This window comes from Channa argus, chromosome 18 (assembly GCF_033026475.1).
Source record: "Channa argus isolate prfri chromosome 18, Channa argus male v1.0, whole genome shotgun sequence".
NCBI lineage: Eukaryota > Metazoa > Chordata > Actinopteri > Anabantiformes > Channidae > Channa > Channa argus.
Genome location: NC_090214.1, coordinates 18,032,856 through 18,060,469, shown reverse-complemented (window position 1 = coordinate 18,060,469; position 27,614 = coordinate 18,032,856). Strand labels below are relative to the sequence as shown.

Genomic DNA, 27,614 nt, shown 5'->3' with positions numbered 1-27,614 from the left:
GATGCCAACATACTTTGAGTGATGTAATGTTCATGAAAATATTTTTTGTAAGCTTCTTTTCTGTTTACATAAATGTTGTCTTGTTTCTTTCACAACACTTCCGAGACCTTTCCGAGAACCAGGCTTGACAATACTGTCAGTCAGTTTGGGATAGTTGTCTCCAAATTTGTGTTTTGTATTTATTTTGAAGCTCAACTTCAAATCTACAGTTTTTATTCTCTTTTTATTCTCTTTATGCCTATTGTTTACATGTTTACATATAGCATGTAACATGGCAACTTTTTAGAACTTTTTAGTACCACAATTTTCTGTACATAATCAGCCGCTCTATGGTCTTAATACCTAGATATTATTATTAATAATAATATTGATACCCAAGCTCCCAGGTGTGGCGTTACACGGTCCGCAAATCAATAAATGTGACGTCATTGGCGATGGGCGGAGTTTACGTCCAGGCACCATGGCTTCGGTGGGGACCGAGGTGAGTGTCGGAGCTTTATCACCGGCAAGCTTGTTTTACTTTCACTGTTTTCCGCGCTGTGGGAAATATATTTCTTCTCGGCAGTCACAACCCCTTGTAAACAGGCGAATTGTCGGTGTCTTGGTGTCGGTTTGTCGTATACTGCCCGCTTGCAGCCTGGAGTCTCTTGCTTTTGTGCTGGACCGGAGGGCAACTGAATGTGCAGGAAGATGCTGTGCCCCGGAACCTGTATAGTCTGTGCGGGCGCGATGGAGGTGCTTCTCCTGGGTTTGGTCATACATGGTCCAGCCTGCTGTCACTGCCCTGCTTCTGTCTAACTTCAGCGTTTCAAAAATTAATTTTAGATTTTAGATACACATGCATTCGTTTTTAGCCGACATGTTTCGTGGTTTAACCAGTTTTTTAGTCACCGGCTCACAGATGGCTAATTTATACACAGCTGCTTAGCTAGCTGCTAGCAGCCGTGTTAGCTTGATGGCTGTGCACACTTTCTTAAATGCACTTAAACTGATTTTTGAGGTTAGCGTGTTCTTAAAACACCGACGCTACTGTGTATTTCACTTGGAATAATAGGGTTAAATGCTTGGCTGATAATGTTATCGTCTTGCTGTGCTGCCTCTTGGCTAACGTTACATGACAATTGATGCAGTCAAATGAAGGCAACACTGGCAGCAACGTTACTGCTACTACCTGCCTCTGTAAACATATGGCGCGAGCTCCTAAAACGGCTTTCAAAATCTTTCTATTATTTTTTTTTCCACATTAAACTCTTTTTGGGATTTATTCCCCTTGTGTTGATTTGTCTTTGTTTGCTATCTGCAGTTATCTTTCGTCGTCCAGTGGTTGTAAACCAGTGCAAGTCACAACTAGAGTTGTTCTGTCAGGGTTTTGTCATTAAAAATGAACTAATCAAGCTGCTCTCTCGGCTATAGTAGCTAAAAGTTGTGCAAATGTATCAAAGTCTCAGTCTTTGTTTCTTTTTCTTTTTTTTTTGTGAGATAGGATCCAGTGGTGTTCGGCAGAGGTCGCTCGAACAGCGTAGTACTCGTTTCTCGTCAGCAGTGCCTCGAGCATCTGAGGGTGCTATCAAAGAGAGGTGCTTGGTATTTAGCTTTGCGCCCACTTCCGTTTGCACGCATAATGTCATGTGTCATATATTCATAGCAGTTATCCATAGACACAATAAATGGCCTTAAATGGTCACATCACCCTAATAATACACACAAAAAACATCTGTTTGTGCATATGAGTTTTGGTTTAATCTGATAATATTTTTGTATATGTCTTGTCAAATGTCTGCCACCATCCCAATAGATTGAAAGCAGTATTCACTGTGATTTGCATTTATTTGTGTTTTTTATTGCTGCAGTTTAGATATTAAATATTTGGCTTTTCCCTCATGGTTTGATGTTCTATCCATGTGATGTTCTCCCTGTTGGTCCTTCAGTCAAGCATACATAAAGATTTTTGAACTAATTTTCTCTATCATCTCTGTGCAATATGCTTTGCTTCTTCGCTCATGCCACGTGCTAAAATTCATAATATTTTTTATACTTAGTCAAACCCACAGCAACTGCAAAAGGTGAAGTGTGTGTTAGCTACCGCAAAGTTATAGTTGATTTGTTTGAAATGGGATGGGATTAAAATTGCAGAAAGACTGCACTTCACATTACTTCCTTTTGACAGTTGTTGTTGCTAACCGACTTCATTTGCATTGACTACAAAGATAGCAACTGGCTGTCTAGGAGCGGAAAATGTGTGGATCTCTGCCCAAGTTAAGGAAGTATTATCTGCAGGGTGTCTGTAAAGCAGTTTTTAATTATACAGACGTTTCAACTTTCCTGGTCACTAAACATATAGCATGTACGTAATAGTAAGTGTGTATTTCATTCAGCGTTCAGTTCATTCAGATAGGAGTCACAGCTGGAGAAGAGGCTTGTTTGAATGTCAAGCTGTGCTTTGGGGCCCTAGCTGAAGTGCATTGTTGAGGTGAAACAGCCATTATTGGTGTTATGACTGATGTCACCACCTGATGTCATGTCCTCTCATGCATCTACCTAGAAATCCAGCAAATGATTGTGCCTCTAAAGGACTGTGTGGAACAGTTATGGCAGGATACTTCTTTATTAATGAGTAAATAGGTACAAAATTCTAATAAGTAATAGAAATAATGCAAATAGGAGACAATTCACTATTTATTAAACAGAGCCCTGGTCAACCGGGCAAGTTATTTAAAAACTGCAATTGATTACTGATTGATTGATTAAACATTACTCATTGTAAAAGATAATCTATTAATCTGTTAATCTACTTTAATAATTACACAGCATCAGTAGTATTGTTGCATTTGTGGTTTATTACCTTTAGTTACTCAGTCATTGGCTCAATCAAATTTACCCTTTCTTTGTTAATAAAAAAGTAATAATATTACTGTAATGTAATAAATGTGCCACGCCAAGCTAATTTCAAAGAACTAGTGAAGGTGAAGGCCAGATGTGGCATTGTCTGAGGCCATCTTTTGCCTGGGCACTTATACACACTGCAGAGATGATGGCTGACAGGTATGTAGCATGTGTGTTCTGTGCTTACATGGCTGAAAGAGAAAGCAACAGTGGAACAGTGTATAAACAAACCATAACAAAAGCAGCATTTACTTTCTATTTTACTATCCATTAATTATCCATAACTGCGAATGCAAGATTTGTCTAATAAGTAGTTAGGAATTGTACTGGTATTCTTGATATTGAATTCGTGATATTCTTGTGCAGTGATTTGCTATGCTCATCAGGCAGTCACAGCAGTCTCTCAATGACAGGACAGACATATTTAATATGCAGAATTCGCTGAAAAAACTAGGTCAACAAAGGCTTACTAAAGTTGGCTGACACTGACTTTTGCCTTGATGTGTCAAAGCCCTAACTTGTTAATTCTGGACACTGGCCCTGACATGATGCTAATGGTAAAAATACCTTTCTTTATACAAGTTGATGGTAGTAAATTATTAGATTTTTGTTTTTAACAGTTCAAATGTGTTGAAATAATTATAAATTAAATTAAATTAAATAATTATTTTGCTATATGCATGGCACATGCACAAAGAAACCACACAAACTTTCCAAACAAGAAATGTTTCATCCTCAGCAAATTAATTTAAACGGTAGTAGTGACACATGAAATGTTTTTACTTTACTGGAAACAGAAGCGGTGCCATTAATTGCACAACATATTTTAGGGAGATCTGGCCTTTACTTATTGAGACACTTTTTACATCATGGTGCTACTAGAGAAAACGTTGGGTTACCAAATGTTTAATAACCGCATTCTGAGAACCAAGAATGAAAGTCAAAATTCTTGGTTTTGATATTTGTGTAGACGTTCTATATCTTGTCCTAAGCTAAGTGTTTTGAGAGCGTGACAACAGACATCATCCTAAGGGCAGCGACTTGTTCAATCCAAACGGCCATGTAATAATCATATTGTAATGTTCACATGAGATGAAAATATGTGGCAACGTTATTGTTTGTGTACGTGTTTGCTTTGTGTATCTTCTTGTTCACTGATTGGCTGTATCTTCCCGTTCAGTCAGAGTGGTCTCTTTCAACAACAGTCGCTGCTGATTCTACAAGTTGCATTGGCTGAAAATGCACTGACAGGGATCCAACAGTAATCACTGGCTTGATGTGTCATGGCCCTTAAAGCTTGATTTATAATCCTGTGTTGAATCGATATAGAGGCAACGCCATAGGCTACGCAAGTGGCACAGTTTGGCCCGTGCACTCGTGTGCCTGTGTTGAGCTGCTAGTACACTGCCAATCTGCAAATTGGCTGAGGGGGTTTTTGTACCACAGTGTTCAGTTTTCATTGCCACTGTGGTGATGGAAAGTGAATGGATCATGTCGGAATTGGACCTCATACATGTTGAACAGCACTTGGGGTCTGCGGCTATGCACTACCTACACAAAACATCTGGTTTAGATTAAACACGGGAGTTTTAAGCCTAAGCAAGCATCATGTTTCTGTCACAAGTTGTGCACATACAATCGTGTAATTGAAGCCCAAATGTGGTGCATGCCCCTCAAAATGTTTAACTTTGTAGTTGGTATTCGAGGACCCTTTGTGGCTTTTCGTTGATTTTAGACTTACTGGTCTGAGCGAGCTCCGACCCACCACTTCCTTTTCCACCTTTTTCCAAAATGCAACACATAATAAGTTAACCAATGTATTTATAAAAACCAAAAAACATAAAAGCGGGTTGAAAAGCAATTACAGACAGGTTGTTTGATATTTACTCATGAAACCGCACATTTTTAGGACAAAACTTAACCTGCTTTGTTTTGGAACAGCGGCCTTTCTATTTGCCACAGTCCACCACAGTGCCAGTGCAGTGACAGTGAGCACCAACGTGGATCAAACTGTGGCTCCCATAAGTATTTACATCATTGCAGTTAGTGTGCACACATCTAAAGAGGACTTAACATGTCATAATTGAATAACAATCCTCAAATGTTTAATCTGTGGATGTTTTACACTTCTTGATATTACCGAACATTTTGTTGGTATTCTATTGGAGCATAGTTTTTGTAGACATTAATAACTTTGAAAAAAAACAAACATTGTAGCCTAGTTTTTAGTTCGTCTCAGGAAGGTATTAAAAGTGTTGTCTTGGTATCAGCACCAAAACTTTACTGTGACCTTTAAATCGATTTCCACATCTTGATTGTATTGAACTTCAAATTAGTGTCTGTTCATGGACATTATGGGTCAGCGATATAGTCTTTGATCTTGATATTTTATAATACTATGCGTGATTATCTTAAAAAAAACCTTTTTACCAATATTTTTTTGGCCCCAGTTCAGCATCTATTCTTTTTGTGGACTGATCAAAAACAAAAAAAAGCTTGAATATTAGAAAATATTAAACAGAACAGCCAAAGTCAGGAAGACAATATATGAATAAAAATTCACTGTATTTCACTGTATTTTATAGGATCCATTTTTTTACTATCATAATCCTTTTAATACCTGCTTGTTAACAGTTGGGATTGGTATTATTTCTGATCTCAACTGGCAAACAAAGGCTAGCTTCATAAATAAACAAAATCTTTTTCTGATCCAACGCTCAGACTACCTTAGCTATCTTACAAATCACCTCTTCAAGATTCAGCTGGATCAACTTGGTCAGAATGTGAGTAATGAGCTCTCTGAAAACAGACGATTCTTTAAACATTTATTCAAGCTGCCTCAGCTCCTTCCAAGAATTTTAAATGAAGTCGGAGATTCAGAATTTCTGTTTACTTTCTCCGTACTTGTGTTTTTGAGTTGGTATCTAAAACATGCGAATAGACAGAAAAAGGGATGAATATGAATTTGTAGGCATGTTATTTGCCTATTTTGGAGGTGGCAGTGGCTCAGTTGGTAAAGTGGCCCCCACCAACCATAGGGTCAAAGGTTCGTGCCCCGCTCTTCCCGACCACATGTTGAAGTGTCCCTGGGCAAGACACTGTCTTGGTATCGGGCAGCATTTGTGCCAAATCAACATGTGGACTACTGATCCGCTGTAGCGACCCTGCACTCACAGGATAGGCTGAAAGGACAATAAAAATTATTATTAGGATATTTCAAGGATGACAAGATTCCGCATGGCTGAACATAGGTGTGTGTAAGGTCTGTTAGCATATCTATAGCCAAGGCCTTGGGTCTGGCTAGAAATTTAGGTCCACATAAAAGCTCAAATAGGAACAAATGTTTGTTCTACTATGGTTGTGCGGGCCCAAGCGTTTCGTGAAAAATAGAGAACAATTTGAGGTTTTGCCATTATGAAAGGCAACAATAGCTCCTCGTTCTTTGTTTATGGATGGTGTCCTTTTGTATATTGAGGATGTTGAACAGCACATAGCAAGCTGTTCCTGTTAAACTGCACCGTAAATATTTCTTTGTCTACCTTGTTGGCTATCTCACCTTTCAGATATATGGTATCCAATATTTGTACTTTGCCACATTGGCTTCACTGGAAGAAAAGAGGTCATCTTTTTTTTTTTTTTTTTTTTTTTGCAGTGATTGCTGAAGGTTGATAAACCTAAGCTCATATGTTATTTTGTTGTTTGTCCGTGTTCACTTGTGAAACAGGAGAAGCCACTAATCTCTAAATCTGCATACCTACATGTGTGATCTCACCTGGGGATGAAACTGTGTTACGAACCTCTGCTTTATTTCTGAGTTTTTAGTTTTGTGGCTGCTTTTGAAACTTGAAACTTTTTTGAAGCTCTTCACCCAGTAGCAGCTTGGTCTGTTACTTCATATATATTACTAACTATATGTGATATACTATAACTATATGCCTGGCAGCATAGTGTTTTGCTGCCTTCGTTGGCCTAATGTTTAGTGGAGGGCAAAATACTCGCCTGTTAATGGATTGATCATGGCCTGACTTCCAACATTTGTCACATCAGGCTCCTTACTGACATTCATTTTGTTTCTGGGGCTTTTATCTTCCGGGTTTTACCACATTTTTCACATTGCTTTGGTTCTCCTGAAGTGGCAGTATATGCACACCAGCTGTAAAGCCTTTCTTCACTCTTCAAGACTTGGTTGACCAATATATTTCCACTTTACGCTGAAAAGAAAAAGACCAGAACAAAAGTAGTAGCACACTTTATGCTTAAATATATTTAGTCTTCACAGTGTGAAGAAAAAAACATTGGTGGGTTTTAGATTATGGAGAAGTTTTATGCATTTTGGGGATTTTGTTGGGTGTAGAGGATTTGTGTTGTAAGTCTGTTCCCTGTGCTTTATCTTCAATGGCAATGAGGTCTTCCACTTTGAAGGAATGGCGTGGTGTTACAGTTTGAGCTGACTGAGCATGCTCTGTGGAGACCCTCTGAAGGAGGACCGACAGAGGGAGCCACCAGGTCACATGACCAGTGAGGTGAATGTGCATGCGGGGAAAGAAAAGGGAAAGAGGAACAATCTGTCCGACACATTCTCACTCTCTCCCTCTCTCTGTCCTTCATTTTCTTTCTCTCTCTCTCTCTCTCTCTCTCTCTCTATCTGTCACTCTCTCTCTCTCTCACAAACACACACACACACTCACTCCCTTTCTGACGCCTTCTTCTCCTCAATGGAGGCCATGAGAAGAAAGCAGGTATGATGCTTCCTGAGAGCACACATAAGAAAAAAACATGTTAGCTTTAGACACCTATGGTTGGCTTTGACTGGTCTGAGGAGATGAACATTCTCGCTTCCCAATTTCATTTAGCAATTCTTTCTAAAAGTTACAATCTATTGGTTTTTGCTCTTGTTGTCTTCTCGTTGAGATGGTTTCTTTTTTGGTAAGATGCACTTGTGACAATTGTGGATTGCTCCTGTTTCGTGAAATCGAGGCCTTAATCAGGAGGAGCATTGAGTTTTGATGGTAGCAGTGCTGCTTTTTCAGACAGACATTTCAGTGTGACGTGTTAGATCCTGTTGTTGGAAAGACAGCTCCTTGTGGATTAGCCCGACAGCTGTATCTAGAGCTTTTAAAGCACAGGAAGTATTTAATTCTTGATATTGAAGATGAAAATCTTTCTTCCTGAAGATCTGGAAACTATCCTAACAGTAGAATTTCTGAACTCAGATATAGTTTCCCTTTGTCTAACCTTTGTTTTACTCCTTCTCTACTCGCTGTGTGTCCCTTGTGGTCAGTCTTTAATGAGGTGTCTTGAGACTCTTATGCATGAGCAGCCCAGTCTATGTGATCAGGAATATACTGGAGCACAAGCCTGCAGTGTTTTTCAGTCTTGAAGGATGCAGGATAGGCTGCAGTGTGATCTATGTTTACCAGCTGCAATGTTTGAACTCCTGAGCAGCTTTGTGTTTGATCCATTGGTTTGCAAAGTTGCTCACTGGCCAGGTAAATCATAGGCATATTCCTGAAGATTATGTAATATTCTGTGCAAAATTGTTTCATGTTTGGGGGCCATTTTTTCTATAATGCACAGCTAGTGGGTGTTAGTGAGGTGGCAGGAAATGAAGGCAAGGAGACAAAGGATTACTTGCTGGATTTAAACTTGGGCTTGTTGTCATTGTCAGGTCAATTCTTAGGCCACCAGGAGGTCCCCCTTACTTGATTTTATGTTTTGCTCAGCTCTTGACCTACAGACCAGGGTTCAAAAGTAAATGCTGCTTAATTTTTAAGCATAAAATGTTAAAAGCATAGCGTCAGTAGGTCAGGAAGGCAACTTATCTCCATTGTGTAATTTCTTATTGCGTATTCTCATTTGGATGTTGCCATGTTGTGCTTGTCACTTGTAACACTGGATCTATTAAGAGATTCTTTTGGATAATTACCAAGGTTATTGGGCCCTTAAAAGGTCCTGTCTGGAATGTAATCTCTAAAGCAGTGGAACCTTATTTTCGCAGTCATGGCTGAAACATTACTCTGTTTAAACATATTTTCATTTTTTTAATGAGTTCCTTGAGGCTCCTGATCAGCACTCATCGCATTGGTTTCAAAATGAGACCTTCTTTTAGCAGCTTACATATTCCCTTCCTGGAGGCTCCAAACCTCTACTTTCCCCATCTAGTGGAAAACTGCTGCAATGGCCACGTTGTGTCAGTAAACAATCTGGTTGCGAAATGGCGGAGATCTGCAGACAGCCTTCTCTGCCTCCCTTCCCCCTCTTCTCTCTGTCTTCAATGTGTGTGTTCCACTTTCCACCACCAGGGGGAGGAATGAGGCTGGTGTTCTTTGTAACTGGCTGTCTTCAATCCATGATTAAAAAAGGAACTGTTGGATTGTTCTTCTCTTCACCCTCACGTGTGCTCAGTAGGGTCCTTGAGATCATACACCACAGAGGATTGTCCCAGACAAGGTGTTCTTTGGGAAAGACCTCAGGTTTTATGTCCCCACTTTGGCTCTTGCACGGTCCTTGTAGTTGTTTGACAAGTTGCATATTTGTGTTCGGCCCAGGGACTCAGTAGCATGTGTTAAATAATTTGGAAAAGTCTGTCCTGGTGGCTCCTTTAGTTGGGATCTTGGTTGTAAGCAGGTTTCAAGACACATCTTTTGTCTCGTCAGGGCTCTTGGAGAAGAGTGTTCACCTGGTTGAATCAGTCTGTTTAAACAGCTTATAGTGATCTCTGTCTTTTGCAGGTCTTGCGATTGGACCACTCAGCTTTCTGATAACAGACCTGCTTTTTATTTTTCACACGATGTGGCCCCTGCCACAGTCAGCAAGTGTCTGTATATCCATCTTTATTCTCCTCCAACTGAGCATTGCATGGGATCAGGGAGGGTGTAAATCTTTGTGTTCAGTGCTGGAATATCTGTGGGTGGCTCATCTTCAAGGACAAACTGACCTACGTCCACTTTTTTTGACACACAATCTCCAAAGTTGCCTACATGAGTTTGGAACAAAGGGGTTGGCTTTGACAAGCAAAATTGGACTCTAATGAAAGCATGAAATTTGCCAGCTGCTGTATTTGGGCCTTTTGATTCCTTCTGGGCCCATTTTCCCAGAGTGTGTATTAGGTTGACTGTCTGCTTGAGAGCAAGAAAGTTTTTACATTTCCTGTTTTTGCTTCTTCATCTGCTTCCTCCTGTGAGATGTAAAGAGAGTCTGTGGGTGGTTGAGTTTTCTTTTGAAGCTGCAACAGGCACCTCCTGCTTTTCTGGTTGGCTGTAGCATAAAAAACGGAAGACATTGAAAGCACTCGGGGGTTGCCCTTATTCTCTGAGCTTACTAAATAGGCTTTGATTCTCACAAAGACGCATTACTAAAAAGTACAAACAAAGAGGGATTTTTGTGGTTAAAAAAAGTTTTCCTAATTTACTTTCTAATAAGCTAAATCTGATTTTCATTTAAAATTCTCTGATTCCAGTTTCCCAAATGTGAGGATCTGTTGCTTTTGTCTGCCTTATTAATCCTCATACGAACAATATTTGGCCTTGTTGATGCAAAACTTATTAGTATCATTGTTATCCCACAGCTGAGTGGGATTCTAATGACTGGTCAAGATTTCATTTTCCCTTTACATTTGTGTTCTTTTTCCAATAGCCTGCTGGTCTAGCCAAGGGCAGCCTAGAAAAAGGTGCACCTGCAAAAAAAGAAGGACTTGATTCAGCAGGCAATGGAGAGGAGAAAACAGGTACAAGTCCAAGTTGGACACTATTTTATTTATGAAAATTACTTGTTTACATTGTGAGTTATGTTTTATCCATAGATGGAGACAAAGAGGTAGCAGGCAGACTGGCCTCTTCCCCTGCAGCAGACGCAATGCTTAATGGCACTGAATGTGATGAAACGACGCACAAGAGCCCAACACACGGCTCCATAACAGAAAACAACAAGACTTTACTGTTGTTAAATGAAAATGGCATACCAGACCCAGATCCACCACACGGGTCTGTTACTGGAAGCAATGGATACATTCTTACTAAGCAGCAGAAGGAGGGTGACTCTGCACCAACGGAAGTACTGGCAGCTTCCCCTCACAGGACTAATTGGTTGCCTTCGAGCTCACCGACAGGGACACACACGGCCAAACTGCTCCCTGCCTCTACATCAGGGTGTGGACAGAGTTCAGGTTCAATAAGAACTGACCCTAAGACTATGTCTGGACAGGGAACATCAGACACTAAAAATGGAGCAGCCACATCTCCAGCACCCGTCATGATACACAGAGCACGCAAGACTATGTCCAGACCTGCTGTTAGCCCGGCACAAAAGGTAAATAACCAGTATCTGGGGCATTGTCCGAAGCTTATTGGTGTTTTCTTCCCCTGCTGTTTTATTCTTTTCCATTAGGATGATATAGTCATGCTGTAGCTTTATAAATGCTGAGCTCATCATTAAATGCAACAAATGCATTTGTCCAATATCATTATAGTCTAAATTATATGGACATCCACACATGGACATTACACCTGTATGTGGTAATCTGTATGCAAATCTGTGTCATGTGTTAATTCAACTGTATAATCATTTCAGAGGCTGTAGTGTTTGATGCTGTTGTGTTGTGTTGCCTTCTACTTCCAGGAGTTCAATGAAGCTGGGCTAAGTTCAGAAACACCTCTAGAGCAAATAAATCAGCTCCATTAAAACAGTTTCAACTAGGGCTGGGCGATATAACGTGTTAATTTTGATTAATTCAAATTTTAGTTTTTGAGCGATGTGAAAACGGCATTAATCTAAATATCGAGTTAATCACTTCTTCCGCTGTCACTCAAATGGCACCAGCTTCTCTGTGAAGCTATGACTGTCAGCTGTCACTGTTTTCTTGGAGACGGCTGCATGGGTGTTGACTCTGCTAGTCAACAATTTGGAGTAATTGCAGCCGCAGCAGGTGAAGACAACAAAATTAAACAAATGAAAGGTCATGTTATGTCGGGGATAAATAAATTGTAGACATCTTAACTTGTGTGCGCAGAGTTAACATTAAGAGAAAGTCACTCGATGGTTCTATAGCAAATATTTTTACACAAATTACTTAATCTGCACATGCCATTTTTCATTGCATATATGAGTAAAATGGCTGCAGTATAGGATGTAGATGTTTCTGAAGACATTTTTTTTATTAATTGGCCAGTGGGAGTGCAGACATCAGCCAATGTAGATTGATTGAAAGGTTGACATTTAAAATTAGTCGACCACTACTTTTACTGTAAATTGGTCAGTAGGACCATTATGTGTACTATTGTGTATAATTATGTCTTGATCTAAATTTTGTAATAATAAATCTGTTTTTGAAATTCTGTTTTGTCGCAAAAAGTGGTTAAAAAAAGAGTGGACCTTACTGAAACAAGTAGACTGACAGCAAATATAAGCAGGGGATCACTTGGGCCTAAAATGATTGGTTCTTGTCACCTGCAGCTTCTTAACAGGGAATTAAGAGAAGCAAAGAGTGCCAGAATGGAGAAGATGGAGACTCATGTTGCACCTGACGCACAGAAGTCCTCACAGCAGGCCTTCCTTCAAAACCATCTACCTCAGAGTCCACCGCATACGCCACCTTTAGTAGATATGGCTTCATCAGCTTCACCAGCGCCTCCACCAACTGCAGCTTCTCCAGCTTCTCAAGTTCAGACCCCAGCCAAGCCCCAATTAGGTCAGAGTTTTTAGTGACACATAAGGAAATACTGGCCTAGTATAGAAAATCTGCCTTTTTTCTTTGCTTTTTGTTTTGTTTTTCCAAGTAATCATTTTATTAGGATGTAGGATAGTCTGACAGTTTTGCTGTGTTGTATTGTTCTATTATGCTGCAGGCCCTTACTCAGGAGGGTTGTCATCACGTAAGAAGAAAAGGAGGATGGGAACATACAGTCTGGTTCCCAAGAAGAAAACCAAAGTGCTTAGGCAGAGAACTATGCTGGAAATGTTTAAGGAACTACACCAGTCCACCAAGAGCCCACGGGTTTGTGCTACTCACATTTGAAACAAAGAAAAATTCTAAAAAAAAACAATATCTTAGCTAAAATCACATTTTGGTACGAACAACGCATCTAACTGCTTAATTTGGTTAGTTTAAAAGTGCTAACGGGTACATCTTAGAGTTTTATTTATCCGTCTACCAAAAGAGAAATACACCACAGATACAAATCCTGAAGAGCATCACTGCATATGTGAACGTGTTGTTTAAAGCATTCCATGTCTCTACACGGAGCTGTGGAATGAGAAAGAGCATGTTGCCGCAAGGTTATATTAGCTGCCAAACAGAGAAAACAGAGAAAGAAATACTGCTTTTATTTCTAAAGTTCATCTGTTCATTGTGATTCCAACTGTTTTATAGTAGTGCAGTGTTAAATCAAAAAGTCTGATTTGCCAAAATAAAATCCAAACAAAATATTACATCATGTAGCATCCCCCCAAAGTTTACACGATTTCAGATTTTACCAGTAGGGATGGGGTTTATTAACGCTTATTAAAATCTGAATCCAGTTTCAAATTCTGAATTCTGGAGTATGTTCACTGTGCCTGTAAAAAGTATTTCAAAATAAGGTGATGCAAAAATTGTCATCCTAGTGCAAGCACTGTGAGAAGTGAGTTTAAAAGCTGTGCGGAACATTACTTATTGCTGTACCAAAATACATTTAAATTCTTTTGTTTATTAAAAAATAACTTGCTGATTCTTTTAACATAAATGGTCATTTGAATTGGGATTTAAGGACCAAAAAACCCTGACAATGATGCTAATATAAACTACTGTCAGAAATCAACCATGTGCATTCTGCTGAGCTGAGGGATTGTAGATCTTTCGCACATTTTATCCTCACTCCTTTCGCTTCTTACTTGGGAGCTGTTCTTCAGCTGCATCAGTAAAAGAAGCACAAAAAAAACTGTTGTCTTTTTCCTTCAGTGAATATTTGTAAAATACTGATATTGGTGAAACAGAAGAGGAGAAGTAAAGATTTGTTCATTCAGTTAACTTCAAATGTATTTGCATAGTGCCAATTTACAACATAAGTAATGTCAAGGAACGGAGAGAGGGAGACAAAGGAGGAAGCACAGAATGACATGCAACATAAACTTATACAGTCGCAAGAAATATTATTAACACGATTTGCAATTTCCTGTTTTTCTGTATCAGTTGGTCATTTTAAGTGACGCGATCTTCACCAAAGTCACAAATATCAACAAACACAATATTTCTGGACTTTATTTCATGAACTTTAACGGGTGTGTTCAACACACACATGAAACATACAAAGTGATGTAGGAGAAAATAAGTGCAACAGTACTTGCATATCTGCTCGAACCACCTTTTGGAAGCAGTAACCTAAGTGAGCGCTACCTGTAGCTGTGATTACACCTGCATGCAGTGTTCAGGAGGAATTTTAGATCATTCTTCCACATTTTGCTGTAACGTTGTTTTAGAGCAGTGGCTTCCTCCGTGGTGTCCTGTCATGGATACTGTACCTGTTCAATATTTTGCAGAGATTAGACTAATGAACATAGATGTTAAGTAACTCCACTGAATACATCAAGTCTTTAGTTTTTACATTATGGTTCTTTTTTATGTGATTGAACATTCTGTCTTGTGCCTTTTGGAGTGATCTTTGCTGGGCACCCACATCTATAGAGATTAGCCACAGTACCATATTGTTTCCATTTATAGACTGTATGTCTAACTGTGGACTGATGAATAATAAGTAACATTTATAATATTGTTATTATTAAGTCATTCAGATTAATCTGTGATCCTTTCCAGCTACATGTAAGTCAACAACTCTTGATCCTGGGTTTTCTCAGATCTTTTTTGCTCACATCAGCTGATGCTGCTTGTGAACAACACACTGCCACGTTTTGAGTGTTTTAAGTCAAGATGCTTCTAAATGCCACCCCTATTCTCATTCAGTTGATTGGCCCCAAGGGTTGCTAACACCTGACTCCAGTTGATGTTTAGTAAGATCAGAAGCCTTGTGTTGCCATTAAAAATTGATAAAAATATCAAATTTTTAAATCATCACAATTTGTAAACCTAAAGCGCTTTATTTGTCAATATACATACACGGTGTACAACGATTTTGCATCAGATGATCAGATGGAGGGTTAGTCGTGCTACTAGTTTAGCAAGTAAATATCAGTTTTTAAAATCCCTAATTTATCATTGAATCTGTTCCATGGATTAACATTTTTCTTAAATGTTTTTCGTAAATGTTGCTTATGGTAGACATGTACAAACGGGGACTGTGGCGGAGGAAGGTAGAGCGGTTGTCCACCAATCTCGAAGAAATGTCGGTCCTAATGCAGAACCCTATGTAACTCCTATGTAACTCCATAACTTACATTTTTTTGCATGGAAGAGTCATCATAAACATAAACAAATTGGAATCTGAGACACAATTTCTTTCCCCAGGTTTTAAACTAACCCAGTGCAGTTCCTTTAGTCTCAATGACATGTTTCAATCTCTGTAAATGAATGTGAAAGCAGCTTTTAGAACCCATGTGTATATCATTTGTTTCTAGCAAATATTTAGTGGAAACTTTTGGTACCTGACTTGTGTATTTCAAAGTATATTCTGTAAGTCCTGTGACCATCACAGTTCTTTTCCTCTCTTGTAGACTAAAGATGCCACTAATATAAATGGGGACAAGGTGGAAAATGCATCAGAGGAGGAAGAGTCTGAGGAGGTTGAATCTGAGGATGAAGAACAACAGCAGCCATTAGAAGAAACAGAAGAACCTGTCAGCGCTGTTCAGGAAGCAGCATCTGAACCAGTCTCTCAGGTTGAAACAAAACAAGTATTTTCCCAATTCTATATAGTCCTGACTTTGCATATGGTATTTTCTTTCCGATGCTTTTGCCACGTGCGAAACCTGTGGTTTCGAACTTTTTTTCTTTTTTCCGTGGAGGTGGGAGACGAGCAGGAGTCGGAAGAATCTGGGGAAGAAGAGGGAGAGGAGGAGGGCACAGAGTCTGACTTGGTAAGACTGACTCACCATCATTACTCCACATAATTACATCAGAGCATTAGATATCATCTCATACCGCCTCTTTTGACTGAAGACTCAGAACAAGTGAGTAAAGTTATATGTTGTGTTATTGTTATTAAATGACTTTTCATCTGTTGAAATCATCCTTGTGAATTAAATCTCTCTGATTTAGAGCACAGAGTCTAGTGTAAAGAAGAAGTTGAAAAAGAAAATTAAAGGAGACAGTGCATGGCTCAGGCCATCCAGGAAACGAAAGAAGAGGATAAAGACCAAAGGTGATTTCTGCTTCTGTCACACACACTCAATAAACTCACCAAAATGCTTCTCTCTGCTCAGGGAGATCTGGGAATTTTTCTTTCCTTTATAATGACTTTATTGTTCACTGTTGTTCAGAACTGGAGACTGCAGTTCAGCCTCAGGCTTCAGCTCAGGCCCATGCAGTAGATGGGAAGGAGTACACACAGATTCTCCCATCTGAGTCTGACAACCTCAACAATCCACATGAGCCCACTGTATCTTCACAGAGCAAAGGTGAGCATAGAAGTGGAACGAGGGCAATGAGGACTTGTATCATTATATCATTTTCTGTTAGAATATTCTTTGTTTTTAGAAAAACTAAATAACTGAGTCAGGGTTTTTGGTTTTGTGTGAAGCTCATTCAGTTTGACCCCATTGTAGAATCATGGCCATGCTTCGGTGTATGTCACATTTAGTTTTTAGCTAGTGCAAAGTTAGACATTTAAAATTTGTACACGTATGGTCTTTAAAAGGTTTTTTGAGATGTGCACAGTTTCAAGTTATTTAAAGAACCAATTGTTTTCAAATGAAATGTGAAATAAAATGTCTTTCCACAGAAAGTTATTCCTACATGTAATTCCTTCACTCGTGTCTCTGGTATCTCTGGCCCATTTTACTGTCCATAGACTGGCTGACCATTTAGTATTTTGTGTACATAATTAACATTTCTTAAAAATTTCTCTGTCTGTCAGTGGTGTGAACAGTAAAAAAACAAAATACATTACTTTTATATATAGTATAGTATAGGGCATAAAGTCAGCTTATTAAAAAAATGTAGTTACACTTAAATTGTGGAAAAATAAATTAGATTTTGTTTCTTTTTTTTACTTAAGGCATTTCAGGAACAGCAGTGGAGGAGGCTCAGGAGCTTCCTCTCTGCAGCTGCCGCATGGAGATGCCCAAGAGTCGAGAGATTCTCATCTTGGCAGACAGGAAGTGTATGGCCACAGAGAGCGTTGACGGACAGCTGACCCGCTGCCAGGGTGCTGTTCTGAAACATGAAATGATGCGTCCCTCCAACTCGGTGCAGCTGCTTGTTTTATGTGAGGACCACCGCAACGGCATGGTGAAGCACCAGTGCTGCCCTGGCTGTGGTTTCTTCTGCAGAGCAGTGAGTCGCTGATCAATGTTGTGCCTTCATCTGCAGATTTATTGTGTCTCAGTGGACTATCTGTTCTTTTGATTAAAGGTAAACCTCTCAAGAGCAGAATTGACTAATTGTAATTAGTTAATACACTAGATTGCTGTCTACACAGTACATAATTAGGAAGTTGCACTAGAATGATGCAAATTAAATGCTTTGGGGAAAATAGGGCAATCTATATAGTTGCATCCACCTATTAGGGGATTTAAAACAGGTTTGTGGACTAAAGCAACATTGTCACTGAGGAACTTGAAGTTTTATTTGGAGAATATAACATCACTCGTGAGAAAATACCAAGTGTCTGTCAAGAGTTTCCCCATTGAGACTTTTTGTTTTGCATTATGCAGGGAACATTTATGGAGTGCCAACCAGATGTCAGCATCTCTCACCGTTTCCATCGTGCTTGTGCCTCGGTGCTAAAAGGTCAAAGCTTCTGTCCCCACTGTGGAGAAGAGGCCAGCAAGGCCAAGGAAGTCACCATCGCCAAGGCTGACACCACCTCCACTGTGCCTCCAGTGATCGCACATGGACCTTCCACTCCCGGGGCCCTAGAGGGACGGGCGGACACCACCACTGGCAGGTAAACTACAAATTCTGGAGAACATGACTGTTAGTAGTTACTGATAAGTATGCAAAAACTTCTTCTCGTTCTATAGAATAAATTAAGTCCTTCATACTAAACTCAAATGTTTGTGTTCCAGCTCTTCCCGTCCGTCTATGGGGACAGAAGTCAGTGGCAGGGCCGACAGCTCACTGTCAATTCGTTCTGTAAATGCTTTTGATACCTCTGCCATTCCTGGGTCATCCAGAGCTGCAACATTGCAGGCTGGGACCCCACCCACAGTCCTTCCAGGAGCACCTAGAGAAACTCTCGAGGGCATCCTGGTAGCTCTTGACACAGAGAAGTAAGTTCAACAACAATACTGTCATCTTTATTTATCTTAACAACCAAAAATATAGAACTTTGAGACAAATACATCTTTTTTTGTTCATGCTTTGATTAGGCCTAAGAAGCTGCGTTTTCACCCCAAACAACTTTACTTGTCAGCTAAACAGGGAGAACTCAAAAGGGTCTTGCTCATGTTAGGTATGTCATATATAAATATTTCAGCAGGTCTGCTTCATAAAATCATCTGTATCGGTTTTCTATGTAAAATTATTCTTTACAGTATTAGCATCTCATTAGTGTTTTATCTGTTTTAATGTTTTCATTTGCTTTCCAGTGGATGGTATTGACCCTAACTTTAAGATGGAATCTCAGAACAAACGCACTCCTCTCCATGCTGCAGCTGAGGGAGGACACAAAGACATTTGTCACATGCTTGTACAAGTAAGATCATTAATATCCAGTTACTCCCTGGGTAATTAAAAGGGTTAATGCAGCTCCTGAAGGAGGATGTGAGTGGATGTTGGCCACTCACTGTCCGATGTGCCCCTACAGGCTGGTGCCAACTTGGACATGTGCGATGAAGATCAGCGGACACCACTGATGGAGGCCTGTGAGAACAACCACATGGACACGGTGCTGTACCTGCTGAGAGCTGGAGCCAGTGCAACACACAAGGTAAAACATCCATGAAGTTTACTCTGGTTGTGGGAGCCTGTGTCCTGTTTGTCCAAATGAATGGTTATTTAATTCCGGATATAAAGCTTGGTTGGATTAATAGATATTCGTATTTTACAAGATGTTTAGACCCTAGCAAGATCAATAATTTGGTTCTCTGCTGCTCTCAGGATGTTGAAGGCTTCACGTGTCTCCACCTAGCGGCAAAGTCTGGTCATTACAAGATTGTTCAGCTCCTTCTGTCCACAGGACTGATCAACATAAACTGTCAGGTCAGTAAAGTTTTTTCCCTCCTATGGCTTTCGAGATGAAAAATGCCAAAGTCTGTCCTTGTTGTTTGAAATATAAAGGTGATTGTTAGTGAGGCTTTTGTTGTCAAAACAGTTTTTGACATTTGACTGTCAGGGTCACAACAGCATAGTTTAGCAGCTTAACAGCTTAATCTAAGTGAGACTTCTAGCCTGACATTCGGAAAGGCAGAAAATAACACTACCCAGTATCTCTTAAGACCCATAATAACATATTGCATCTCGTTTGTTTAGCCCGGTCACAAATTATTGTTGAAACACACAACAATTGTGTTCTCAACAAGGAAACTTCTGTGTTTCTCAGAATCTCAAACTATTGTGTTAAAACCTTGCATCAAACTTAACATGTGTAACTAACCTGGGTTACCGGCAGTTAACTGTAGATACAAGAGAGTTTATATTTGGTCTGAGATCTGTTTAACTGAGCAAAGATGTCCAGTAAGAGGGAACAGAAAGTCAACGAAGAGTATCACACTTGGTAGCATTTATTAATTTCCTTAATGAATTTCCGTAATGAAAAATACATGCCAGCAAATTAGATGTAGAGAGTAGTGGAATTGAACTGACTGCACTGCATTTGGTGTGTGTGGTAGAAAAGTCTGGCCTTGCTGCAAGAAAGAATCCATTATAACTGTAGGCATTACATAATGTAGTATAGACATTTTAAAAATATCTGTAATGTAACACTGAAGGAAAAAAGTATTTTCCTTTTAACATCAGGATATGCTTTTACTCTCCCAGGATGATGGAGGTTGGACAGCGATGATCTGGGCCACTGAGTACAAACATGTGGATCAGGTGAAGCTGCTTCTGTCCAAAGGAGCTGACGTCAGCATCAGGGACAAGGTGGGTTAAGGACTCCGTCCACTTTGTGTTTGACACAGTAAAGAAAAATCTAAAATAATTATCTGTATGTTATTTTCTTTTTAGGAAGAAAACATTTGCCTTCATTGGGCAGCGTTCTCCGGCAGCTCAGAGATTGCTGAGCTTCTGCTTAACGCCCGCTGTGATCTACAGGTGGTCAACATTCATGGAGACTCTCCTCTACACATCGCTGCTCGGGAGAATCGCCTAGATTGTGTCATGTTAGTTATTGATACTAAGTTAAAAGAAGCTACTAAATAAAAAAAGAAATACAGTATACATACTGTGCAAGAACATGGAATTATTTTTTAAAACTGTAGTCTGAAAAATTAAAAGGACATTTAAAAAGCTGTTTAGAACTGACACGAGATGATCAGTAAAACTGGGTCTTTGTCTCCTCAGGCTTTTCCTGTCTCGAGGAGCAGATGTGTTTCTCAAGAACCGCGAGGGAGAAACTCCTCCAGACTGCTGCAGCCACAACTCAAAGGCCTGGGCGGCCCTGCAGGCCAATAGGAAGGAGAGGGATGCCAAAAACCTCAGGCTCAGTCAAGCAGAGGAGATAGTCCTTCACAGGTTAAAGTTACCCTGGTTTACACTTGAGGGCCAGTTTGAGACATCTGTGACTTATCAGATGGCAAAATACTGCAGCTTTAACCCTTCTTTTTTGCCAGAGCTTTCACCGCATATATACTTGATTTTAAAACTTCAACGGCCCCTAACCACTGTCTGCTCTGTTTGCAGTGACATAGCTCTGGGGCAGGAGAGAGTCCCCATTCCCTGTGTCAACTCTGTTGACAGCGAGCCTTACCCAGACGACTACAAATACATCCCCGAAAACTGTGTCACCTCCCCCATGAACATCGACAGAAACATAACTCACTTACAGGTACGTTAGAAAGCATCTGTTATTTTGAGAGAAAATACTTACTCTCTTTGAATGACTGCATGAAGTGACTGTTATTATTATTCTCTCTTTATCCATGGTTAACAGTACTGTGTTTGTAAGGAAGACTGTTCGGCAAGTATCTGCATGTGTGGACAACTCAGTCTGCGCTGTTGGTACGACAAGGTACAGACAAACGTCGCTCTAATGAACCAGGCACCTAAACAAAATAAGAATTCATTGGAACAATGGTGCTTGCGCTAAACTGTGAACAAACACATGTGACTTGTGAGCAGTGTCTATACCAATGTACCAATCCTCCAGTCTTGATTATTAAAGACATATTTTTTTCACATTCAGAGCGGTTGCCTTCTTCCTGAATTCTGCCGTGAGGAGCCCCCACTCATCTTTGAGTGTAACCATGCATGCTCCTGTTGGAGGACCTGCAAGAACCGTGTAGTGCAGAATGGACTCAGGTATTTGAAATACATCTCAGTAATGAACAGATTTTTATTAAAAATTAAATAAGTCTACACAGCGGCTATTTACAGTACATTGCTATAGCTCTGTTTAGTTTCTTAGCTTCATTTGAGTCTTCATGACACTTTCTTTGTTGTTCAAATACAGCTTGTGGGATAGACTGTGAAGTGTGCAGTTGTCACTGCCTTTCTCTGGTAACACATTAGGAACATAAAATTTTTCCCTCTGTGTTTAGATCAGGCCATTTGAAATTACAACAATCTAATTAATTAATTAATCTAAGATATTAACAATTAGTTAAGCTAATTGTTGGTTACTGTGTGTAAAGCAGTTTACTTCTGACCATAGTCAGATATTTAATTCTACTTCTAATTTTAAAAACTTGCAAAATGCAGATTCATATTGTGAACAGTCATGGGATTTTAGAGGAAATAATGTTCAAGTTAAATTTAGCTATAACAAAAATGAAGAAAAAAAAACGGTTAACAGGGACAAACTGTTACAACTTATTTTCGCTTCTTTCTGGCTCCTGATTGGTTGATTGAACGTGCTGACACACACATACACAGAACAGTCTGTGCAGAAGGGATACAAACACATGAGAGAAAATAATTGGCGACTAACCTCAAAGAAAAGTAGTTAAACTTTTTTTTTTGTTTTTATGAAACAACACAATAGTCCCTAGAGGATTTGTAGAAGTTGTTCAATCTAGCAAGAAGTTGTGTGAGTGAAATGAAGCAAGGCTTCACCAGGTGTGGCCCCCGCCCAGCCACAAAAAAAAAAAAAAAAAAAAAAGGGGGGGGGGGGGGGGGTATATCCGACGGGAAAAACTCAAAATGTGGAACACTTTCCGCTGTGAAGACCCCTGAAGGGACAATCTATTGGTTTGAGTATGGAAACAAACAAAAACATCATCTATCTTGACGAGGGCATTATGAATGACTTTTCTCTTTTGCCTAGTAATTCCTGTTTTAATTTGTAAGACAGTCAAATACACTTGTGAAATGTAAAAAGATCAATAGGAAAATACAGATGTCACCAGCAGCATATAGTGTTAGCATAGTATAGCATACTGTGTTTAAATGTCACAGTTTAACTGTCTGACATGTCAGGTTTCTGACACAAGGGTAAATGGTGATATAGCGCCATATGTTGCATTCCATTCTGGGTAGAGGTAAACATTTTTCATAAAGCTAAAACACTTTCATAAAGATGGCTGTGGCTCTTTCAGGACCAGACTTCAGCTCTTCAAGTCCAGGAAAAAAGGCTGGGGTGTCCGGGCATTGCAAGACATACCACAGGGAACCTTTGTGTGCGAGTAAGTCTCATTTTTCAAATTATCAGCATCTAGCTTCAAAAGACCACGATGCTGAAAATCTGAAAACAACCACATCTTGCAGATCTGCCATAATTTGTTTTTCATTTATTAAGAAATGTAGGTGTGATGTGGAATAAGCATGTTGTTTCACCTTTTACCCAATTTAGCAAAAGCTGCTACTCTCATGCATGGAGTGTCTGTATCTTCTGCCAGATGGTAACAGCTCAAACTGTGAGCAGCAGCTTGACAACAGACACAATTGTGCTTTCTGTTTCTCGTGTTCAGAAGTGCTGTCAATGTCAATGAGGTGTTTAGCTGTGGTGCCAGTCACTTTCCTGCTAATGCACCATGACTGTATTCTACAGCTTTGTTTTTAAGAACACAAAATGTAATGCTCTGGGATTTTTTGGCTTGGGGGAAAAATATAAAATGTCACCCATAGGTCTAGAGTCCACCGTGGGAAGTATTTTTCATTCAGTATATTCAATAAATTTCCTTTCAAATGAGCATCAAGTTAAAAAAATAATTTTTGTATTACTCATTCCGTGTAAAAAGGAAACAAAATGTGCAAAGATTGTGTTTTAAACACAAAAAAAGAAAAACTGTATGCCACAAAAAGGAAATCCAAGTTTGTAACATGCTAATTTTCATAATAATAATATTTACATTTATTAATTAATTATAGGTGAACACTTGTTACTGAGCACACTTCAGACTGATTCCAGATGATTCAGCCATGTCAAAGCTGTATGTTTACCAGTGTCTGGTTTAGTCAATTTATTTAAAAATATGAAATAAATAAATTGATAAAGCCATAAAATATACACAATACATTAAGGAGAAAAAATAAGAAACATATTCATCTAGTCTATCTCAGGGCTAACACAGAGAGACAAGCAAAGACAGACAATCATTCACACTCAAATTTGCACCTATAGGCAATTTAGTGTCACCAATTATATTTACATTAGGCATTGGGCAGACGCTTTTATCCAAAGTGAGATACAAGGCAAGAAACTCTAAGTCAAGGAAAAAGTTTCTGTTTTCAGTTTTCAATTAACCTAAGATGCACGTCTTTGGACCGTGGGAGGAAACCCATGCAGATAGAAAATGCAAACTCCACACAGACAAGCCATTGCTGGCCAGGGATTTGAACCCAGGAACTTTTAACACTGAGGCAGCAGCACCAACCACTCCATCACTATGCTGCCCACATAGAAACACAGAAAACAGAAAGATAGGGAGAGATACCTCAGCTTAGTTTGAAGGATAAGAAGAGAAAATGGTTGAAGTTGTTTATTTTGCTTGTTTTTGTTCGTTTGTGTAGATGGTCTTTGCTGACACATTGTCACAGAGTTATAATAGATACATGCTTTCAATGTATTGTTATGTGCTGCTGGTATGCAGAAAAACAGTGGTGACAGTGTATGTGTGCTAATTTGTGTCACTTTTGCGTGAAATTATTTAGAATATGTATATTATATAAGTTTCACCACTAAATGGAGTGGTGAACTTATGACACTAAAAATATTTTAGTTAAGAACCAGATAGCTTTGAAATTTATATATTTTTGTTTTTGTCAAAGTCATCCACCATGATTTGTCAGTGTTGAATAATGTACGTGGTGTTGATCTTATTATGATTTCATTACTTATGAAAATTTCCTCCGCATTGACCAGCTGCTTTTTAACAGATATGTAGGCGAGATCATCTCTGAAGCAGAAGCAGAGATGAGGCAAAATGATGCTTACCTGTTCAGCCTGGATGATAAGGTAAAGTGTAAGAAAGTTTGTCAAAACAAGGTTCTATTAGATGAGTAGTACTATAAAAGCAGCAGATGTGATTTTTTTTTTCTCTCTTTATCCAAAGAATTTATTATATTACCTATGGTTCTTTTTTCTAATATTTCATTCCACTTTAAAACAATGACATTCTGTACTTTAAATAAAAGTTTGTTCAATTGAGTTTGGGGTTTTATTACCATGTAGCATTGTTTGCTGCTGTGTATTAACAGCTTTTTTGTTTTTTAAGTTTGAGGGTTTTTTTTCTGTTCATTTTTCCTCCCAGCCACAAGATTTATACTGCATCGATGCCCGTTTCTATGGAAACATCAGCCGCTTCCTAAATCACATGTGCGAGCCCAACTTGTTTGCCTGTCGAGTGTTCACAACACACCAGGACCTTCGTTTCCCACACATTGCCTTCTTTGCCAGTGAAAATATAAAAGCTGGAGAGGAGCTTGGGTAGGGCACTTTTATGCTTGTGCACTTTGAATTTGTTTTGGTTTCAGTTCATCATGTCCAACATTTTTAAGGATCAGTGGACCCTAAGTAATATTGGACTTCAGAATCTGATTTCATTATTGATATTTGATTGATGCATATGTAGTGAAATGCATGTTATTACCAAGATGCTGATAATTTTAACAGCATTACACTTTTGGTGTTGCATTTTTGTAAAACAAAATTGCTCCAAATAATCTAGCTGGACACAAGGTCTTCCTTCTCATTTATAACACCTATATAAATAACTACAGTTATTCAGTTAAAGGGTCACCAGCTATAGCAATAAATGAGGTTTTTCCTAGCTTGCCTGTAAGAATTATTGTGAATTAATAAAAACTTAAGATTGAATATATTTCTATTAACTTTCTGTACTTTTATAAAATCATATGACTTGTCATCCTCTCCTCTCAGATTTAACTATGGTGACCACTTCTGGGAAGTTAAAAGCAAGCTGTTCAGCTGCGAATGCGGTTCTTCAAAATGTAAGTACTCGTCGGCAGCCATGGCATTGCTGCAAGCGGACAGCACACCAGAGGACCAGCAACAGCCCAGCGCGTCACCTGACACCAGCTCTTCCAACAGTCCCTCAAGTCCTTCATAAGACTCTTCTCACACTAAGCTTTGCTGCACAAACAGGACCGATGGACACAGGGACACCTGTCTCTACTTTATATGAACAGTGAACTTCGTACTGTATCTCAACTTCTGACTTAAACCATAGGTCATTGATCTTTGTGAGAACCTGTCAAACCTTGTGACACAGAACCAGATGCACAATCAAACCCTGAAAGAAGTTACTTTAATCCACCTTGTGTATACCATAAAAGGCAGGGCGTGGTGACGTCACACACAGACAACATCACAGGGACAATGACATTCATTCAACAACAGTCTTTACATTTCATACATAACTTTACTGGGAATGAAAACTGCATTTTTGTCTCCTGTCTGTTTTTAGGATAACTGGTTGATAAATGGCTTTTTTTAAGGTCATGATCAAGAAATTCTGGGGTTGGGGGCGAGTGTGTCAACAACCTTAGCGTCATCATTACCTTGTTTGACCTTTGGTCATTTATCATGAACCATTCCAGCGAAATTAGCTGATAAATATGGAGTTATGTTGCCACTTTTTGTGTCACTTCTTGTTGTGGTGTTTGATATCCAACATTTACCACCACAGTCGATTATAAATGAATTCACGGAATTTATGTGAAAACTTCTTTTTTTAATGTGCTACTCAAGTGAGTATAGAATGTCTGATAGAAAGATGCTGTACCATTCCTCTCAAATGAGGTGTTTCTAGTCTGAATAAATTGGCTGACCTTTTTTTATCAAGCATGTTTAAGGGGATCTTAATGTGTCAGATTTTGCCACAGTTGTGAACGATTTAATTAAATTCAAATGGAGTTTTAAAAAATGGTGCTGATAAAGGTTTTTACTTTAATTTTTAATACCCAAGTGAACATAGTTTATAAAAAGGAGAAATTTTTAAGTTTTTTATGTTTAATTTTATCTTCAGTTTTCTAATTGTAGTTACTGTAGTAGGTAGCCTGTTTTTCATTTTGTTTTATGATTTTTTGCCAACAGAAGCCAACCCATCTTTTTAAATGTTGTTAGTAAAGCAGTGACTGTTGTGCAAAGTCTTGAAAGGTATAAATGGCAAAAGGTTATACCGTAAAAATGCACTTCCATTACATTCTGTTACATATTTCTGGACCGTGAACCATCCATCTAATTGGTTGTATCTTTTTCAATAAATTTACTACTAATGCATTTATTCTGATATGCTTTTACTTGTTGTAGTTTCTCCTGTTACCTGAAAGTGTCGCAGCAGAGTTTAAATATCACGTTGCCTTTCGTGTTTCGTAAGCTCTGTCATTTAGTTGAAACTTTTCAGGCCCAGAGAGAGATTGCTTTTTAGCTCCTTATCTTGTCAAGCACAAAGACATTACTGTAAGATCTTCAAACTAAAGCCTGCAGGCAGTTTGACCCTGCATGAACCGCAGCAGCTCAGTTTTGACAGACAGGCTCAGGGCCCTGTCCTGAAATATTTGAGCAGCTGTGGCGTTTAAGCCCCATCCAAGCTCCATTTGCTTTATTAAGTTTACATTTTCTGAGCCTTTTGATTGTGTTGTCATTTTGGAGAGCTGCTAAACGGAAGAACTCCTTTCTTACTCATAGAAGCTACATGCTTCCACTCAAAAGTTGTTTTTGCACAAAATAGTTTTTTTTATATGAAAAACTGAAACAGAAGAATTGAAAAAGACAAAGTTAATGTGAGCAGCGTTGAATGCCCATGTATGGGTATTTGTTTTTTACTTCTACGTGCCCTATTAGGCTCTGTTTGAAGAGGTTTGTAATTCCCAGCATGGTGTTTCCCTAACTTTACCCTGAGCATAAAAAATACAAATAATAAAAAAATATGCACCGTTGTAGATAAAACTAGACATAATGAGAAAATGATAAATGCCACATTACCATGCATGAGGATGTACCATTGACTGTGAATAAATATATATTAACATATAGCTAATTGCTAACTAGCTCGCCGTCTACAAAATGATTAATGTTGCATGT

The 27,614-nt window shown here is 39.0% G+C and overlaps 1 protein-coding gene across 5 annotated transcripts; it reads left to right on the top strand.

The window, feature by feature from the left end:
- Positions 1 to 438: 438 nt before the first annotated feature.
- Positions 439 to 26,454, top strand: ehmt1b (euchromatic histone-lysine N-methyltransferase 1b). Of its 5 annotated transcripts, none has more exons than XM_067485215.1 (26): positions 439 to 481; positions 10,519 to 10,609; positions 10,685 to 11,190; positions 12,334 to 12,568; positions 12,726 to 12,874; positions 15,523 to 15,687; positions 15,814 to 15,885; positions 16,067 to 16,169; positions 16,288 to 16,425; positions 17,025 to 17,302; positions 17,683 to 17,915; positions 18,037 to 18,240; positions 18,340 to 18,422; positions 18,559 to 18,665; positions 18,777 to 18,899; positions 19,070 to 19,171; positions 19,949 to 20,053; positions 20,138 to 20,292; positions 20,474 to 20,644; positions 20,813 to 20,957; positions 21,063 to 21,140; positions 21,315 to 21,430; positions 22,666 to 22,752; positions 24,446 to 24,524; positions 24,820 to 24,995; positions 25,449 to 26,454. In XM_067485215.1, the coding sequence occupies exons 1-26, from the start codon at positions 461 to 463 to the stop codon at positions 25,636 to 25,638; spliced, it is 3,912 nt and encodes a 1,303-aa protein (XP_067341316.1). In that variant the 5' UTR covers positions 439 to 460; the 3' UTR covers positions 25,639 to 26,454. The 5 variants fall into 5 exon arrangements, with proteins under 5 accessions (XP_067341316.1, XP_067341315.1, XP_067341313.1 ...); XM_067485214.1 differs by lacking the exon at positions 439 to 481 and adding an exon at positions 7,288 to 7,406; XM_067485212.1 differs by lacking the exon at positions 439 to 481 and adding an exon at positions 7,326 to 7,622.
- Positions 26,455 to 27,614: the final 1,160 nt, after the last annotated feature.